Raw genomic sequence first — 20400 nt, 5'->3', positions numbered from 1 at the left:
TCTGTGTCTGTTTCCTAGACCTGACGTATTTATTTATTTATCTGGACTTTATACAGCCTCTGAGGTTTACCTCCTCTTGCACCCCTTGTTCCCATGGGGTCGAGAACCATGCCGTTTGGTCAGCCTGTCTCCCTCACCATCCTACTAAGGTGCCAGACTATTGTCTCTAGGCATCTTTCACCTCGTTCTGTTCATCTTTCAGCTGGTTTTTCTGGAATGTCGCATGCTGGCAAGGTTTGGTGGAAGGCCTAAAATCCTGAGAGCCCAAATCTGTCTTCTCAGACATTGCTCGGGGTTGCCTTCTGTGGGCAGAACCGCCCCCCCCCCCCCCACCACATTCTCTCCCCTCTCTTCTCCTTTTGCTGTTTTTGCCTTCTCGACTGTCTCCAAGCCTAGGGTGCAGTGTGGAGCCTCATTCTGGAGTCTTTATGTCTCTACCTGTAAGTGAACTGTGAGGCAAAGACGATGTGTAAACAACCCTGAGCGTATAGTATGTGCTTAATGAAGAGGCACTGAGTGAGATAGGAATTTGTGACATTAGTGCTTTCTTTTCTCCTTCAAGTCAAGTAATTTGGAGTCCAGAAAAACGAATGTTGACAATGGTGATGTAAAGGAATTTTTAGAAGCATGTGTAATGGTGCTTCTTGGAAAGGCTCACGAAACTGATCTTCTGACACTCTTCCTGTTCTCCCAGTAAACGTCCCCTCCACGGTCATGGAGGCCATGTGCAGACAAGACGCCCTGCAGCCTTTCAGCAAGAGCAGCAAACTGCCCCCGGCCGCCCAGCAGCGTTCTGTGGTTTTCCCACAGACGCCGTGCAGCAGGAACTTCTCTCTCCTGGATAAGTCTGGGCCCATGGAGTCAGGATTTAACCAAATCAACGTGAAAAACCAGCGAGTCCTGGCGAGCCCGACCTCCACGAGCCAGCTCCACTCGGAGTTCAGTGACTGGCATCTTTGGAAGTGCGGGCAGTGCTTTAAGACTTTCACGCAGCGGATCCTCTTGCAGATGCACGTGTGCACGCAGAACCCCGACAGGTAACCCCGACTCTTGGCCGCTCCCCTCGTGTTTGCTCAGTGAGACCCACTGCCTGCCTTCCGCCAGGCCCCAGGCGCCTCCTGCAGCCGCCCACGACGGGAGGTGTGTGCGCGCGTTCTGGAAGGTCAGAGATGAGTGGCGGGGCCACTGATGGACTTTTTACTGTGTAGCCGGGCTACAGGAACAACAGAGGTCGCAGGGAGGGACCTTGCTCTCGCTTTCCAGACAGTTCTGTCCGGGTCTAAAGGGGAACAAAGCAGACGGCGCATGTATGAATATCGTAGATGGAAAAATGAGGTCAGGAGCATTAGAATCCTCTCTGTCTTCCTAAGATAATATAGTTGGCTGCCTTGCTTGCTGTCACAGGCATTTCAGGGTTCACCTCCAGTGTGCCGTGGGTATGAACTTAATTAAGTACTAAGAGGTAATGAATTGGAATTTTTTGCTTAGTACTATTTTTCTTCAGAGCGTGCAAACCCATAAATCCTGCAAAGCTGTCAAAAGGAAATACCTACTCTGCTAGTGATGTGGAGGAAAACAGATGCCACTTATTCAATAAACTAATATCCACACAGAAGAAAAATGTTGACCAGATACCTCAGAGTCAAAGTTGGTTTGAAAGTTTGTCAATAAAGAATTTTATGGCCATGAACTGAGGATGAAATTTAGCTGAACAAGTGAATTAAAATTTCAGGTGCTTTGACGAGTGGCACAGTAGATATAATGGAACTATTATTTATGAATCAAAACTCGTTTATTCGACAGTCTTGAGAGCCGGGAGCGCAAAAGACAAAAATCAAAATAATTCAATAAGAAAGGACCGTGCTTTCTCTCCCTTTCACATCCTGTGAAGATGTGATTAAACCCCAAATATCTAAGAATAGCCTGGAAAAGGCACTTTGAATATGAAATGAAATAAAACCTGGAAAATGATTTTTTGGAAGGAAGATACGAGCTTGGAAGCACGTCTTCTGAATTATTTTCTTCGTTTGGCCACTGATTAACCTTAAGCCCCTCTGTTCTCTTTTCCTTATGTTACACCCCTAGCTGTCCCCTCCCAGCTGAGTGGGGTATGACAGCGTGTTGGCGAACCCGGCAGGGACACAGAGGGTGGAGATGTGCTGGGAAGGGGGTGGATGTATTCTAAAATAATAATAAGAACCCCTTTTAGTATGCATATGCACATTTACATGTGTCTTTGTTCTTTATTTGTGCTTTTCTAGAAACCCCTTGCCAAGCATCAAGCATTGCTGTAATTAATTAATGTTGAAATGGTTGCATTAGGGTTGTTAAGGTAGCTGGGCCTTTCCAGTCTTTCACTTTCCAGGGAGAGATCCTGGTGAAACTGTCATCAGACCTCTGCACGTGTTAGTGCTTTGGGCTTTAGAAGTGACCACAAAAGTTGTGCAAATGTTTTCCTCACTCAGGAAGGGTTTTCTTTGAAAGCTTCTCTGTCTTGCAAGTACGCATGTAGCTTCGAGATGCTTCTCTTCCGAGTTTGCAATGCATTTTAGGAGTTTTGAAGCCTAAAAGAGGCGTTAACTTGTGTTACTAGGAGCTTTGTGTTCAGATGTATGGATTCGTTAGTGGCACAGATACGTTGTTATCATAATAACTAAATGTGCAAGGTAAGATGAAATGATAGTTGAAAGTTTTTGGGTCCTGAAACGCCAGGCTTAGCTTTGAGTATGATTTGATTTCATGCTGAATATCACATAAAGCAATAAGAATATGTTACAGTAAATGGATACTGAAACAGACTATTTTGTCCGACCCCAGTTACACTTGGAAAACCATATGCATATTATGGTTTAAGTCCCTGTGAAGTCTGTCCCATCAAATAATACTGCCATGATTTGTAAAACATCTATGTAAACTGTCAGAAGAACAGCTGATAAATTCAGAAAACTTAGATACACCAAATACATGTGCAGGAGGGGTTGTTGGGTGAGCGCTGATTTAAAGTCAATTGAGAGTTACTGGCAGAAATCCACATGGCATGAGTTGTCCATTCTGTGCTAGACATGGCTGGGCTTCTTTGACTCATGCCCAGGTGTGGTGTGGCCAGGCCTTCCCAGATGATGCACAGTGATGGGTGCTTGATATCCAGGTACATAGCCAGGGTGGGATCAGATGACTCAAGCAGCGGGTACTTCTCTCTTCCCTGTCTTTGCTCTCTGTTCAGACATAGTCACCATCATTCACGAATAAGTTGAATTTAAGAATTAGGACTTCAAAAAAATTAGGCCCTTCATAGGCAAAGTAATCAAGTTCGTGGTTTCTTAGTAACGATGAGGCAGTGCTTAAATTACTCCATCGTATCCGAATTGATTATTGGAGATACGGGCAAAATTGGGGAAGATACCCACTCACTTTGATGCACTTGTTTTAGGCACCCGATTTGCTTTTTGCCTATAGTACTGGGATAGCTCTTTTCAGTTCTAGAATCTAGAATGCGGTCTTTGCACCAGCAAGTTTGGAAGTAGAAGATACTCTCTATGATTCTTAACCACATGAGTGAATTGCCAAGAAAGAGGAAGAACTCACTTTCAGTATCAAATTTGTGTATGATGGTTGTGAAATTTGGAGCTTTTTCTCTTATTTTCCATGACTTATTTTCAGACTTAGAGCTGCTGAGTGTACATATTTTCTTCAGTTATTGACTCCATAAATCAGCCGGCTTTCCATCTTTGGCAGTTTGTGGCCATTCAGCCGTATACAGTGATAAAGCTTAGAACCTTCCAGTCAGACACCATTTCCCCTCTCTTTGAAAAACGCACACGCTTATATTTTGATAGGAAAATTGTGCTAGAAAACCAGGGGCAAAAAAGACATCGAAGACAAAGTCAGAAGGTAAACAGGTTAGAGTTTCAAACACGTCCAAATTTGAAACAGGCCCCAGAATCCGAGGTCCAAAAGATTTTTCACTCAACGGACTGAATATTTGGCCATGAAACCCAACCCATCTGAACCTTCATCAAAAGAGACTTTGTGTGTCTGTATCCGTGAGCTTTTCCATGGGAGAGACCATCAAAAAGTCTCTGCCTTGATATAAAGGAAAAAGACCCGGGGACGCTTAGAGTTGCCAGATCGCCCTTTTTCATGACCACGCTGTTTACACTAAATGCAGAAATAAATTCCATTTGCCCTAGCCAGGTAAGAATTAGCACTCAAGATCAAAACACATCCGTGGGGGTCCTGGAGCCACGGAAGTGTTATTTCTCGATTCTGTTCTGTTAATACTTTGCAAACAGACTCCCAATTCTTGTCTTCCTTTTTCCCAGGCTACTAACTTTTTCTTTGCCCTGAGTGGATTCAAAAGGAAGAAGCTGTTAGCATCTACACGCCCCAAGAGTTTATTTAGGAACTTCATAAACACTAGGCGTTTTGCATTAGCTTATGACCTAGGCCAGGGCAGCTGAAATCCCTTTTGCTTGAACCAGGAGTTAGAAATCCCTTTTCTCTTCTGTTTTTCTGCTGCAGAAACCCTCAACAGTCCCACTGGGGGGGCTCCAGAAAGGGGTAAGCAAAGCCTTCAATCTCAGTGGATTATTTTTTGATGAACCTGTCATCTTTTTTTGTCTGCAGAAAGTATCTTTCTAATGCTTATCTTTATGTTGCCTCCTTTTTCTTTCCTCCTTGGGTTTTGTTGTTGTTGTTGTTGTTTTTGTTGTTGTTTGGTTTTTTTTCATGGCACATTTGCCTTTTAGCCTCCCAGCTGTACCATCAGCTGCTCACATTTGTGTTGTTTTGAGTATCATTGTTTGTAACTGGATGTGGTGGTACCAGAGGGGAAAGTAACCCTAGAAGGTGCTCTTTGGTGGGAGGAGCCTGGAGATGATCCATCACTGTGATCGTTTGTTTTCAGCGTGCCCATGTTCTTGTGTTCCGCTGTCCCCCTGCCCCCAAATGCGAAGCTTCTGTTCTTTTTAGGGTCTCGTGTTCTCCAGGTCCTTTTGGCTCTGTACTTTCACTGCTTTCCTGCAATCTTTTCCTTCTTGCATACAGCTGCATTTTCTTCTCACTCCGCATGGCCAGCAGTGACCTAAGTAGCACTCCCTTTGAAGTTCTGGAGGATGTACACGTGGGAGGACTGGCGTGGGGCAAGGAGAGAACGTGGCCCCAGCTGAACGAGTTTTGTCCTGGAGGCTTTCATGCCATGAAAGAAAAAAATCAAAGGATTAATATTTTAAACCAAACCACACTTAATTTTGTTAAGTGCTTCATCCTTGTTCTTTGTGTACACAAAACCGATTACAGACCCAAAGTAAATGAATTGCACATTTTACTAGGGTAATCTTTGGTGTAGATGCTGCCAGTTACAGAGAATGCCAGGGGATGTACAAAATTTGTCTTTTTGCTTGCTTTCTGTTTAAATGTGTACCAGCATTGATAGATGCTAACTAACTTGACCCAGGCTTTGTCTGGCTTTTAGTTACTTTTTTTGTTGTTAATATTTGTTTATTTTGGGGAGAGCACAGTAGGGGAGGGGCGGAGCGGGGAGGAAGGAGGATTGGAAGCGGACTCTGTGCTGACAGGATGACAGCAGCGAGCCTGATGTGGGGCTCAGGCTCTAGAACTGGGAGATCATGACCTGAGCTGAAGTCAAATGGTCAACTACTGAGCCACCCAGGTGCCCCTGGTTTTTAGTTAGTTTGTCACTGCGTATGGGGCACCATACTCTGGTTTTTCATGAGGCTTTGATATTTCTACGTTGAAACTCACGAGGCTATTTAAGTTTGAAGTAATCAAAATGAGGTAAATAGTGTGTCTAGTTCTCAGTCACCCTAATCACATTTCAGGAGCTGAACAGCTCCAGGTGGCTCATGGCTCCCACGTTGGACAGTGTAGATAAAGAACATTTCCACGATCGGACAACAGTGCTAGATGTCTCCAGTAGTTAAAAAAAAAAAAAAAAAGCCATAAGCTTCTTCTGGTTGTGAAATGTCATCACTTTGTGAGGAATGCTTGTTGCGTATATTTTCAGAATAATGAAATGGTGTCTGTGTATGATGACGTGGGGGGAGAATCAGAGTGCTTTCTTAGAAAGTATATTCACATTTAGCTGTTGAGTCACCTAAGATCCTGGGAAGAGGGGAGCTAAATGCGGTGCTTGATGATGTCAGTCCTTCCATGCTCCTGCCAGTAGGACACATCATCGGGAGAAAGAACTTTGGAGTTGAAATCGATTGGATCTGCAGGTTTAGTACAGGAAGCCTAACCTTTTGGCCGCACGTTGACATGTTTACGAGAATGTTAGTTATCAGAATAAAAAGCAGAGTAACGGCAGTGAATCCTGTGCCCTCAAATCACTTCCGTTGTAAACTGTGAGCCTTAATTCCTCTGACCAGTTGTTCCAAAGAGGATTCCATAGCGGTGGTCATGTTTTCGAAGGCCTGCCCTTGGACTTGGAGATTTCATTCCGTTTTGAATGTATGCCTACATCCTTAGGGGAAACCCTTTGATGCAGTCAATGTTAAAATTACTTTTGAATCTGTTCCTTTCATTCATACTTTTTTTGTGGGAAATAGTGAAAATCCAGGAAAAGAAGGAATCTTGTCTACTTGCTATATAACTTCCAGACTTTCTGAAGGCTAACTTCCTGTAAATTTCTAGGCTGAGAGAGACAATCTGTTATTATAGTGGCAAGTCGAGTTCACGTTTTAGTTCTGAACTCTACATAAAGTCAGCTTCTGCAGAGGTGACTGTAAGCGTGGGGTATAAAATCTTACTCTTCAGGATATCTGAGAATGAAGGGATATTGCTTTGTTTCTTGAGATCAGTTCAAGTAAGGTTTGGTTCTCCATCTTGGTCCTGGATTTTCTTGTTGCCCTGACTTCTCAACTGTTTACCAAATAAGATTAAATGGGTCGTATTCTAATTAGTATGTATACTCACAAAACCATGGAAGGCTCTCCGTGCAGGGAACCGGCTGGTGCACACAATACAAGATGGAGGTCATGTTGTTGATGCTACGTCTTGGGGGGCTGTGTCTTGGGACAGATTCTCAGGCTGCACGTGTTGGTTGATTGTCTGGAAGCAGGACCAGAGCATGATGGGAGGCTAGAGAGCAGGTAAATCACTGTGTCCCTCTTAGCGGAGAGACGAGAAAACCATGGGGAAGTGGACTTACCAAAGTCTCACAGCTGACTCAGGCTAGGGGCCGAAGCAGGACTCCCCGGTGCTGCTTTCCCTGTCGTGCAGACCCTTCCATGAAGTCAAGCTAAATTCCACGAAGTTTTTAAAGTTCTTCCTTAGGTCACTGGACACCTAGCAAATGCCTCTCAGGCCATAGTATTGGGCAAAATGGATGTGTTAGAATTCTCTTTGTCTTTCCTTGGTATTACCTTGATAATAGACTTCAGGATAAGCCCCCCCCCCCATGGTCATTTCTGCTCTTCTGTGTGTAAATCTTCGCGATTGTGACTATTAACATAAAAAGGATGGATTGACTCCTGACTATGGGAAATAAATCACCCCAACTTTTGACAGCAGAGTTAGAAAAAAAAGAAAAAAGATTAATTGGCTTTATTTAGTGGCTTATTGTTTATTGTGATAGCTATTAAAAATAGATAACCAGAGGCTAATAACTGTTAATGGTCCCTTCACTATTAGAAAAATCAATTGTCAGTGGATATAGCATATATTAATAAATTATTTTGTTTATAATCTTCAATAGTTTAAAAAGTTCACTCCTGAGAGAATGATTTCTTGAGGAACACTTTAAGGTTAACGGTTACTATAAAGAACAGACTTGGCAGGCAGACATTTGCATTTACATATCATTTTAATGGCTTTCAAAGCAATATTTAATAATTGTAATAAAGTGCACATGCAGTTTATCAAGATTGATAAACTCCTTTACCAAGGATGCTTATATATATTTTTTGAAACTTGTTTGAGAGCAGTTAAATAGATTTCTAAATGTAAGTAATTAAAATTGTATAGTATTGAGTTATTGACCAATCCTGGACTATTAATCAAGCTAAAAAATTCTACAATCAGTGCTCAGCGTGCTGAAGCCTGGTAAAATAATAGTATTTGTGTTCAGTGAGGCAAGTAGCCACAATTAAGCACTTCACTTGACAAATGAGAGGGTACACTTTATTTTGCACTTAATTGAATTGTTTTACATGCTCGCCTGCCATGGTCTCCTCGCCCTTCATTTTGGTTTCTGGTCTTTGGAGCCTACGCATTTGTGAAAGCTAGAGCAATTAAATCTGCTTTTGCCATTGGCTTTCTAAATGCAGCCAGAAACGTCTGGGCCATAAAGCAGGGCTTCGTGAGTGCTGTTAATATCGCTCATGACAGATTATTAATTTTCCTAACAAAAATTTTGATAAATTAGAGTTCCATCAAAGAAGGATGAGAACTAGTTTTGTGAGTGGGGAGAACTCCCCAGGGTTTCTGTCACTCATCGGACTCTGCTTAAGTAAGCAGCAGAACTCTGGTAGAGCAGACAGAAGTCTAATGTCCTTTATGAAAACCCCAAATCGATTTACTTCTCGTGAACTGGAAAGAATGTTCTCTGATAATCTCACTAATTATCAGGTATTTGTCACAACTTCCTTCCATTGGCTTTCCCATCACCGTCCTCCCTCTGCAGACACAGGGACATCCCGTCATTTCTGTGCTGCTCTAAATCGTTGCTTGCCACGGATTAAACTGGAGAGCTAAAGTTTAAGAAGATGACCCACAATGGATAAATATTAGTGTATGTGTGTGGGGTGTGTGGCTGTAAAGAGTAAGTACAAGTCAGGACTTTTGTCACAGAGAGACAAATTGGGGTGCACACTGGTGCTGACACACTATCAAATGTCTTCATTGTAGACCCCAAGGCAGTTACGTATTTATTGAAACACACAAGCAGCTTGCTCACTCTTCTGCATATTTACCTCAGAATAAAGTCCTAACACCCTGCGGTGACCTTGGCATCGAGAGTTTATGTCCCCTGAGAACAGTTGGCCCTCAGTTTTCTGAACCGACAGAGATAGTAACAGCTGCTTTCCCTGCCCCTGAGGATTATTGTAAAGATTAAACTACGTAATTGTTCGTAAAGCACTTTGAAAAGTTAAAAGTGCCACGGAATCATGAGAGACAATTCCGTATCTTCTCTGGTAACGTTCCTGCTTAATCACGCCCGTACTCTCCGTGCTCCCCAGACGCCCTAATATTTGCCTCGGGTGGGGATAAAAAACAAGAAAGCGAGGGTTCTTGAACTGGGATGGTTGATACCCGCAAGGAATATTCGTTTGGGAATACTGATGTGTCTCAGAAGCTCCGTGAATTGTGTTCCCAGGGCCACAGGCACAGTCTTGGGGACCCAGCCGCCAAAGCCTTAGGTGCGGTTTTAAAAACAGAGAAAATGTCAGTGGAAAGTTAAGGCCCTTGCCTCGTGACGCTGATTTCCGCCGACTGACACAGACAGTGATGACCAGGCAGTCTCTTTATTTGTTTCAGACCTTACCAGTGTGGTCACTGCTCGCAGTCCTTTTCACAACCATCAGAGCTGAGGAACCACGTGGTCACTCACTCCAGTGACCGGCCCTTCAAGTGCGGCTACTGCGGTCGTGCCTTCGCCGGGGCCACCACCCTCAACAACCACATCCGAACCCACACTGGAGAAAAGCCCTTCAAGTGAGTAGAGCCTGACCCTTCACCCCCCCCTTTCCTCCTAGCCTTCTCCAAGAGCCAGCAGACCAGCTGGCACAGTGCCGCTCGGCTCAGCCAGCGGGTGGAGAAGGTTTTGGAAGGTGAGCATCCAGGCTCCAAGAGGACTTCCTTGTTTGGTGGTTGGCATTAAAAGAACGATGTCCAGAAGCCTATACCCTGATCCTGGCTCAAGCTGTGCGGCCATGGACACAAGATGATCTTTCTGGGTCTGTTTCCGCATCAGTAAAATAAAGGAGAAGGAGTAGGTCATTTTAAGATTCTAGTTCCTAGGGGAGCCTGGGTGGCTCAGTGGGTTGAGCGTCCGACTTCATCTCAGGCCATGATCACGCGGTTCATGGGTTTGAGCCCTGCGTCTGGCTCTGTGCTGACAGCCCAGAGCCTGGAGCCTTTTCAGATTCTGTGTCTTTCTCTCTTTCTCTCTGCCCCTCCCCCGCTCACACTCTGTCTCTCTTTCTCTCAAAAATAAACATTAAAAAAAAAGAGATTCTAGTTCCTGAGGGTCTGTGCTTCTAGAATTTAAGCGGAGAGCCCCTACAGTGTCCTCTTTTGGCCACCAGCAAGTTTATGACCGTGGGTGAGGTGACCCCAGTTTAGGACATTTAAATAGTGATCTCTTGGGGAACTTGAACGTTTTAGGATTCTGGTGAACTATTTCCTCCTCTTCCCCATCTGTTAAAGTGGTTTGACTCCATGACAGTGGCCAACCTGTGGCCTTTCCAGTGTGTTCTTTGGATCGTAGAATTACGATATTGGTGAAACAAAACAAAACAGAACCACATACTGGGCATGTCTGAATTCTTGAGGATTCAGGCAATGTGGGAAGAGGTGAGAATGAATTCCGAGGGCTTTGGCAAGGTAAGAGCATCTGAGTGAAAGACTGTTTCTAGATACGGCACAGTCATGAAAACAGTGGACATCTGAATCATGCGAGGTGAGCTGTTGGTTCAGTCACTCGTTCAGTCGTTCATTTATCCATGTACGTATTCATTCATTCAGCACATACCTACTGAACATCTTCTTTTGTACTAGGCACCCACCTAGTCACAGAAGATACAAAGGTGAATGCATCTCCACTTCCCGGTCTTTGAGGACCACATAATTTATGGGGGTAAAAATTTAGGGTAAAGAGTGCAGAAGTGAAGAGCAGGAAAATAATATGTATATATAGTGCCACAGGATAGCACAGAAATGGAGGATTCAATGCTGTCTGGGAGAGATGATGTTGAAGATACGTCTTGAAGGATGAATAGGAGTTTTCCAGATAGACAAAGGAAAGAGGTATTTCTGGCAGCCCAAGTAGGTGGAAAGGCTTGGGAGTGTGGACTAGCACATTGGACTTGGTCTGGTCAGTTGTCTCTAAGCAACTTCTCCTGTCTTTGTGATGAACTCTGCTGTTCATCCCTCTCTGTCTCTACTCATTTGCCATACTGGCTTTCGGTGGTTAAGAAAGAAGATTAAAAGGACTTAGACGTACAGCCTATTCATTTTCTTTAGGACAAGTTCAAGCCAGAAGAGAAATAATTGAGGCAATAAGAGATGAATCTTGCTCAATCTCAGCCAAGGAGTCTTGTAGGCTCTCATTACCCATAATTTTCCATTTGGACCTATTGGCATGGGATGTCATTGCCATGGTGCTCAACCCGAGGCTGAGCTTGTCTCAGGGTGGCAGAGTCCTGCTGGCCCGGGTCCTGCCTGCCTTGGTGTCTGCCATCGGAGGGAGGACTCATCAAAGAGGGTCATCTTTGCTTACCTCCCATGAATTAGTTACTTTTATTCATCATCCTTAACTCGTTTTCATCCTGGTTTAATTTATGATATATATTGGTAGTAAAAATAGTTTTAATTGTTGTCTGTGTACATAGGTGTAGCTTGTTGACTGTGCAAAAGCATCTGGCTAAGGGGGATAGGAAGAGATCTGAAGTCAAGCCTGCATTGCCCCGGCCATGCTGGACCCTCTAGGGCTGTGATCACCCAAATGGACCTCTTTTCTTCTCATCTCCCCTCAGGGCCGGTGGTTAGCACAGGTTCTAGAGTTTGGTGTACTCTTTCCTTGCCCTCAGTCCTGACCCCTCAGAGGGTTAGCACATTCTGGCTTCATCACTGCCCTGGATGTGGAAGATGACGGCAGCACGTTTCCAGGGCCTTTGAGCAAGAGAGCTTTGCAAAAGCAAAGACGTAGGATTGACGATCCTTCCGGCCCCTTACATTAGAGAGGGCAGCCGGACAGACACGGTGCCAGGAATCAGATTGATTTTTATCTTGTTGCTGTGTAAATAGGTTTTAGTAATTAATTGAAGAGGTTTCAGGGTCAAAATGCGAAATAGATTTCTATTAATGTTAAGGTGTTACTTATGTGTAACCTCGTTGACTCCAACGCAATTTTTTTTTCTCTAACATCCTGTTTTTGTCATGTTTCCAATAGCGTTGCCATTTTAACTTACTTTGAATTCATCAGGTTAATATTTGAGGGGCTTTAATAATTGTATCATTTACCTTTCCAAGAGTGTGTTTTTGTGACCATCACGTAATTCCATCTGGAAAGCGAATTAAGAAAAGCATGAGAATTGGTTGGATTAGATTCTGTGTGTGTTTTAGTTCATTCTGCCTTTACTCTTACTGGGATGATAGCTACCTGCTATATGCATGGTTGGGTAGTTTTTGGTTTGTGTGTGTGTGTGTGTGTGTGTGTGTGTGTGTGTGTGTGTTTTAGTTTATCAAATATATATTCCCAGGGGAGAACTGAGTGTATGCTGTTTTTAATAGTGCAAGATTTAAACATCTTCTAGGAAATGGAAAACTAAATCCTTCAGTGTATACAATCAGATCGTTCTGGATTGAACTATCCCAAGGGAGTTTTGGGAAGCTTCTCACCATTGCCCACAGATATCCATCCCATGGATATTTGTAAATATTATGAAGATACTCTTTTACAAGCTCATAAAACAAACATTCAAAAAAACCTTTGTTGCAGATTAGTCAATAAAAACGGATTTCACCTCAACAGTTAATTTTACTACTTCACCTAATGGGTATTGGCTTAAACAACGTTACAAAGAAAGAAAAGAACCTCGTAAAGCTGCAGAATCCTAAACTGTATGCCTTGAGCAACTTGCACCTAGATGCCTCCAGTGGCTCAGTCTCCAAATTGTCCCACCTGCCCAGGGCCCCGGAGGCTTTCACAGAATTTTCAGGAGCCTGCCATGACAGGGGAGAGCCCTTTCCAAGTTCTGAAATCTGCTGGGATGTGGGTTTAGGCAGATCAAGATTATTGCTGTCCAAAGAAGGCTGGAGAAGATATGGCGTTAAGAGATCAGAGTCTCAGTGTAGGATTTGCCTTGAAATCTGATTGGCTGAGAGCCCACTGAAATACTCCACCCCTCAAGCTGCAGGTAGATAGTGGGCCTGTTGGCAGCCAACGTGGGTATCTACTTAGAACTTCTAAAGTCAAAAGAGCCCATAGGAAAAAAATACCTATCAAAGGAGCATGATGAAGGTCTTGGCTTTCAGTTTGTACAGTGACACTGGAAGTCATGGACAGTAAGGAGCAAAAGCAAGACATCATTTCATTTAACAGCATTTGCCAAGCTCTTTAGTGAAAAGAGGAAGGAAGGAAGGAAGTGAATTGGCATCTAAAACTTCTTTGTAGTAAGGACTCCTTTTTCCTTCTCTCTTACTAAACATTAACCATAATCTCTGAAGATTTTAGGGGGGCGGGGCTGGTTGGCTCTGCCTGGAGGACCCCATGTGAACTGCTTGGTGCCCAGCTTTGGAGTCTGGGAAGACCAAAACTTCCCACAGGAAAGGTTCTTCTGTTCATGTCTGTTAGAAGCAGGGGAAAAATACTCATCCGTACGTTTTTGCCTCAAGGAAAGCCAGATTGGCTCAGTATATACATTAAAAAAAAAAAAAAAGGATATTCCAAAGATCATCTAATATTTTAACAAGATTCATGCAGCAGAGCAAATAAAAAGAGCACATCAGTAAAGATGCATTGAGCACATCGTATGTACCAGCCCTGTGCAGTTCGGTCCAATCCAAGAAGCGTTTGGTGACAGTCTGTAGAGGCACGAAAGAGAGCTTCTTGGAGCTTCCATTCCGTGTAACAGAACTTGACCTCATTTTGGCCTCTGTCAGTGTCAGGTGGCCATGGCTAGGCTCCCTGTACCTGTAATCCAGTCACCTATCAGATTAAGTAAAGAATGATTTCCGATCTAAAAGGAAATCAAATATAACTAAGATATCCATATTCATAGAAAATTGGGGGTTTCTCTGTGCTGGAATATTTGGATGACTTTCCACATCATCATTCGCGCAGTGTTCCTTCTGTGGCTGTGACATCCGCCTAGTGAGGAAGACGTGTGGGCAAGAGCATTTCTTTGCTCCCAGCTCATTACCCCCATCGTGCTTTGCTCCTTTTTCTGCTGCACTCGATGAAGTCCAGGGTTAAAGGTACCCGGTCTCCCATCTGTGATATAGTTCAGGGTTAATTACATGCCAACACGGATGAAGTCTGGCTTTGACTTGCCAGAACCCAGGTATTTACATGGAGTCCTTCTGATGAGTTTCATTAAACTATGAAAATAACTTGTGAATGGATTTTTTCTAAAATTAAAGGTGATGAATGTAAAATGGAGGCTCATTCCTTATTTGAAAGATTATTTTTGTATCTGATTGTCTTCATTTCCTCATTTGGTAAGGAACCAACCCACACAGATACACATACCTGCATGTATTTTCATTCACACTTGGAGCAGATGGCAGTAGAGATGATTTATTTTATTTTATTTTGTTTTATTTTACTTTATTTTGTTTTACTTTTATTTTACTTTATTTCATTTTGCTTTATTTTCTTTTAGAGAGAGCGTATGTGCAAGCTGGGAAGGGGGGCGGGGAGAGAGAGAGAATCTCAAGCAGGCTCCATGCTTAGCACAGAGCCTGACTTAGGGCTCAATCTCACAACCCTGGCATCATGACCTAAGCCGAAATCAAGAGTCAGATGCTCAACCGACTAAGGCACCCAGGTGCCCCAAGATGATTTCTCAGTGAGGATCTTGGGAGTCCTATAGACAGACTTCGTAGATTTTCTTTTACAACAAGTTATTTCGAGAGAGTAAGTATCTAGGAGGCCAGTTAGGCACACGCTTGAGAGTAATGTAATTCTCCTCTTAATGTTTCCGTCCAGTCTGGATATTTAATTATTACGTATAGATGTACACTTGTGCCTTATATGAAGCACTAACCTTCTCACTTGTGAATTCTTTATCTTCTCATATACAAGGTTAGAGGTGCAGAAGTGTGACCCAGGTACACGGTCTTTCCTTGTAATTTTCAAACAGTTTTCTTTGAAATGGATTCTGAAGCTTCAGAATTTTTTTTTTAAAAAGGAATATAATAATTTGAAAGTTGGTCAGCCGTGAAAGGTAGTATATTCTGACACGCTGATCCAGTAACTGATCGGTTCGCTAATAAACGATCAGCAATGCGATAACATGTCACCAGCCCTTCGGGAGCCCCACAGAGAGGATGAGCTAACCGTGGACGCTAATGAATACACCAAAAATCATTAGCTGATCAATACTTCTGAGTTATTTTCATTGAGCTGATAGGTCTGATACATTAAAGCTGACATTATACATTTGTCAAGATCACAGTGCAGTTTTTAACAGTGGAACGGGCTGCTAAAAATATTCCCCGGAAGACAATCAAAGAAACACAACTTCTTCACCCTGACACATTCAGATGGAACGGGAGCCCTGAAAAATCCAAGCATGATGGTCAAGTCCCAGGCTCCCAGCATTAAAAAATATACAAGAATCCCCAAAGTGGATGGATATGTTTTGTTTGTTTGTTTGTTTATTTATTTATTTATTTATTTATTTATTTATGGTAATTATCTCTGTGGCTAGATACTTTGTATATAATGTACTAATAAAAAAGAGAGGACTGTCCCCCAGATAATGGGGCACATGGCATATGATGGAGCAGTGAGGGCGTTGTCTTGAGAGCTTTGCCACAATCCAGTCATGCAGGGACCTGAGACCAGTGACTACATTAGTTAAGAGAGGGACAGCAGTCAGGGTGCCTGGGTGGCTCAGTCAGTTGAGCGTCCCACTTCTGCCAAGGTCATGATCTCACGGTTCTTGGGTTCAAGCCCGACTTCAGGCTCTGTGCTGACAGCTCAGCGCCTGCAGCCTGCTTGGGATTCTGTGCCTCCCTCTCTCTCTTGCCCCTCCCCCGCTCACACTCTGTCCCTCTGTCTCTCTCAAAAATAAGCATTAAAGAATTTAGAAAGAGAAGGAGGGACAACTGTCTGCGACTCTTCTGAACAGCCTTTCCTTCAAATGATTGAGAAGAAGACACTGAGGGGATGGCTGTGGTAGCCGCTGTGCCCTAATGGGTGCTCGGCCAGTGCTCCAGGCAGCCCGTGCATGCAGAGTGGTGACAGGAAATCACTGTCTATGCCCAGCTTGCTGCTAGAGTTTGCGTGTGTGTATAGTCATAGACCCCAGCCAGGAATAGCAACCACCACAGAGAAACTAGAGACCATCATTGGAGGTGTGTGTGTGTGTGTGTGTGAGAGAGAGAAAGAGAGAGAGAGAGAGAGAGGGAGGTTTATATAGATTGAGTGGCCATCAAGGTAGTCAGTGTGTTGCATAGGAGGTGGGTTGAGCTCAGGGTCTCTAGGTTACGATCTACTTTTAAAACTATTTTATTTTATTTTTTAACATTAAAGCCAGGAGTTACTCTTGGAGCAGGATGCCACTTTGCTCCTCATCAGACACACTGACTCCTCACTATGGCCCACAGTTGCCTTCTTTCTACTGTACCTTCTAGAGGGCTGAGCCTCTTGAGCCACACAAACACGGGTCGATCCTGAATTTTTCTGTCTCCCATCCCACCCGCAAACATTCTTCTTGCCCTGAGTTTGCTCGCACTGTGATACTTCTGCACAGAAACAACCACCCACACCCACCCCCTGCGGTCGCCGCAGACTAATGTAGTGCTTCCTCCACACCCCATGTTCGGAGGTGACACGGGATCTTTGGCTGCTACGCCGAGGCGAGTAGAATCCCCGATTTTAAATTAGCAGCAGGTGAAATTCTATTTGTCATCAATTTCTCTTTGGGGTTACGGAGCAGAAAACTGCAGACAAGCTGCTGCTTTGATGGCTCACTCCTAAAAATCTCTTTTTGTTCTTTATCTATTTGAACTGACAGTGATCAGAGCTGCAGCAGGACAGGGCTCTCTGGAGAAATCACCTTCCCCCTGCCTATTGACAGATCCCTCTGTTCTGCATCAGACGGGCTTTGTCCCGTCCCGGGCATCCAGGCCTTGGAAGGAGCCACCAATTAAACCTCTTGAGCCGGTAAAATCTGAAGCCACTTTGGAGTGTCTGTTCTCATTAGGCAGGATGAGAGGAAGCCCATCACCCTGCAGGCCCCCGCTCCCCGGTCTCAATTTTCTCTCTTGCCTCCACCAGGTGCGAGAGGTGTGAACGGAGCTTCACGCAGGCCACGCAGCTGAGCCGGCACCAGCGGATGCCCAATGAGTGCAAGCCAATAACTGAGAGCCCAGAATCAATTGAAGTGGATTAACTGATTGACTGGTTGGAATTAAACTGCAAGCAAAGTCATGATTAAATGTCATGGACACTTAAGCAAAACCAAAGATTTCCTCTGAGCAACTTTCAATCAGTCCCAGAAAACCAAAAGCAGTAATAAAATAAGTAAGATGTTAAAGAGATATTGATCCTGGCGTGGAAGTCAGACCAGGAAAGAGATTATTTATTTATGACTAGGGATGAGACTTGTTTCAGTGGACCACAACCTGGGACGGTTCACGTTTCCGGTCCTCCCATGTATTTGCTTTGTTTCTAAAAAGCTTTTTTAAACTGTAATTTAATACCAAAGGGAGGAATCGTGTGGGTTCTTCGGCTCACACTTGTGACTAAGAATGCACAGGGACTTCTTTCTCGTTGCACCTTTTTTTTTTTTTTTTTTTTTTTTAGTAGCATGATTCAAGGGGACCCACATTGTACAGCCCTCCTTCCTGCCGTTGGGGTTTGCGTGGCCCTATTTGGCCACCCCAGCAGGACCGCACAACCAGAAGCCAGAGCCTCCGCTAACTCATTGCCACCGTCAGCCCCGCGGGTGGCCCGTGTCTGTGTTTTCCACGCTTGTTTCCAAGGCCCTTTTTACGCCACTCCTTCCGTCCATCTGTCCACCCGGCAGCCTGACCTTGAGGCAGAGGAGCCTTGAACAGGAAGAAAACGGTTCGGTTTCAAGATTGAAGGGGGAAAAAAAAAGTGGGGAACGTACTTTGTCTTGTCAAGATCTCAGAAACATTTAAAATGTACAGAGCTTCATAATACAGTATATCGTTCCGAAGCAGCTAGTGGAGAAGATTTTGTTTTCAATAACATTTTAGCTTAAAAAAAAAAAAAAAAACCACAAAAACAAAAAATAAAGTTCTTCGGTACGAAGCCGAAACATAAGGTATTAGGCTTCCAGGAATTTTTTCATTGTGTCTATGAAAGTGTTGAATACGTGAACAGAAAGGGTGCCCCAGCGGATGCCCCATTGTCAGCGCCCTCTGAGGTAGTTTTGTCTTCTTTCCTCCAGTAGAGGAAGCCCGGGAGACCCCTTTCCTCACTCCTGAGTGTCAGGGGAGCGTTGCTGCAAAAATAAGGGAAAATAGCCCAGACCAGGAAGCAGTGAGTGGAGGAACTGGGGACAGGGTTGTTTGTGATTAGAACAGACCGCACAAGAACAGCTTTTTTTATCAGTTGGAATTACCTGTTCATCTCCTCTGGCCCTTGATAATACTCTTCTCTCATCGTTAATCTGTTGGAAGAGCAAAGATGGTGTACATAATTTCACCCCCCCTTGATTGAGCACAAGGGAAGTGAGTGAACTTGAGGTAGCCTTTTGGCAGTTCGACAGTGGTGCCTGGTCACATTGGGTCCACATCCCGCGAAACGATCCACTCTCAGGAAGAGCGGGTGGCCACTGTACTCATGTCCGTGAGCTCCCAGCCTCGTGGTGGAGCCCAAGTCTGCCTTGTAGGTTTCTTGATCGCGTGGTAGCAGGACACAGCCTTTTGAGGAACTCTTTGTCTCTTAGCCCTCCCCCGGTCTTCCCTTAACAAAAACACGAGACACAACCGGCTGCCGGAGGGCAAGGGTACCCCTGTGTGGTGCACCTGATTCTGTCCTCATGGATTTGCTTCTCAGAAAATCTTCCTTTACTTTCAATTTTGCCTCCCCGCCCCTTAGCACCCAACTGCCACATTTAAAATGGGTGTGGAACATGGCCTCATTGTGTTTGTAATTTATCTATACATACATGGTTAAAAAACCAAACTGAATCGAGTAAATTTGAAGATCTGATTGGCTTTATTAAAGGATTCATGAACTGGACTGTGTCCCATCTGGCGAGCAGAGAGATGCTTCCAGGATTTGGACTAAGTAGGAGGTTTTTATAGGAAGAAAGGAGGGGGAGGAAGTTATCAGCAAATGAAAAGGAAGGGTTCTTGCAGGTCACGACATCTTTTTTTTTAGGGGGAAGGGAACTGGCAGCATTTTTATCATGTAGGTTACTTCGCTGGTCAGGAAATTTCAGACTGACTCATAAAAGGTCACATTCGTGGGTTAGGTTGAAACTGTAGTTAAATCGTGGTTGACTCTTGTGCTGGTGCAAATGACTCCATTTCAGGCTTGTTATTTGTCTTTTTAACAATATATTTATGTCTCAAAATAATCTCTAAGATTGTGGGCTCCAAAGAGGAATTTGAACAATCCTGACCTCCATTGTCAGATATGACCTAGAATGTTCTCTTGGTTCTTTTTGGCTTTTTGTCGAGCAACTTGTAAGCATCCTGTGCTGCCCTGTAAGTTTTGCTGATGAAAAGTATTCCCTCTGGTAGATAGGAATGTGTTTTGTCTCATAGTTCCTTGTCTTAAATGATGGAGGCATTTGCCAAAACTGCGTGCCATTGGGCACGGTGGAAAGAACATGGAGCCTTAGTAACCTAAAACCTCTAAGAACATGTCAGATTGGCTGTACAGAGGAGGAAGCTGTTCCATTTATTAAAGATGAAGCATTTGGCTGTACATTTTGAACGTGATGCAAAGGGACTCACCTGTATGTCCCCAACGATTTTTTTCCCTGAGAAGTATCGCTCTGTCATTTACCGCATTTCACAATGAAACACACATGTGCTCTACTCAGTTCCCAGGACCTCCGCATGCAAGATGGAGAAAAGTTCACTCCTCCCTTGTCTGCCATGGGAAGTTTCTCTTTTTTTTTAAAAAAAAAAAACATTTATTTATTATTTAGAGTCAGAGCATGATCACGGGAGGGGCAGAGAAAGGAGGAGACACAGAATCCAAACGAGGCTCCAGGCTGTCAGCATAGAGCCCAATGCGGGACTTGAACTCACAAACTGTGAGATCATGACCTGAGCCCAAGTCGGTTGCTTAACCGACTGAGCCGTCCAGGCACCCCTGCCACGGGAAGTTTCCATAGCTGTGGTCTCTGCCACTCTCAGGGTTTTCCTAGCTGACCCCAAAGTCCCACTTCATATGGCAATAACCTTTTTAAACCAGAAGATTCTTCTAGCTTTCTGCTCCATTGAAGCCTCTTTTTCTCCTTTATTGGAAAGGGAGACGTTTGGCATGTCTTTTCCACC

The 20400-nt window shown here is 44.1% G+C and overlaps 1 protein-coding gene across 2 annotated transcripts in view; it reads left to right on the top strand.

Annotated features, from left to right (window-relative positions):
- The window catches only part of PRDM6 (PR/SET domain 6), a 234698-nt gene that overhangs the window by 89082 nt on the left and 125216 nt on the right, over positions 1 to 20400 (top strand). The window contains exons 6-8 of one of the 2 annotated variants that reach the window (XM_058737846.1): positions 695 to 1037; positions 9499 to 9675; positions 17192 to 18098. In XM_058737846.1, coding sequence (XP_058593829.1) covers positions 695 to 1037; positions 9499 to 9675; positions 17192 to 17306 — 635 coding nt within the window. In that variant the 3' untranslated portion in view covers positions 17307 to 18098. Of the gene's footprint in view, positions 1 to 694; positions 1038 to 9498; positions 9676 to 17191; positions 18099 to 20400 lie in introns of those variants that run through there. The other variant, XM_058737854.1, reaches the window with a different exon arrangement.

This window comes from Neofelis nebulosa, chromosome 1, assembly GCF_028018385.1.
Source record: "Neofelis nebulosa isolate mNeoNeb1 chromosome 1, mNeoNeb1.pri, whole genome shotgun sequence".
NCBI classification, from domain to species: domain Eukaryota; kingdom Metazoa; phylum Chordata; class Mammalia; order Carnivora; family Felidae; genus Neofelis; species Neofelis nebulosa.
Note: the sequence above shows the minus strand (reverse complement) of the source record. Positions and strands in the feature narration are given on the sequence as shown.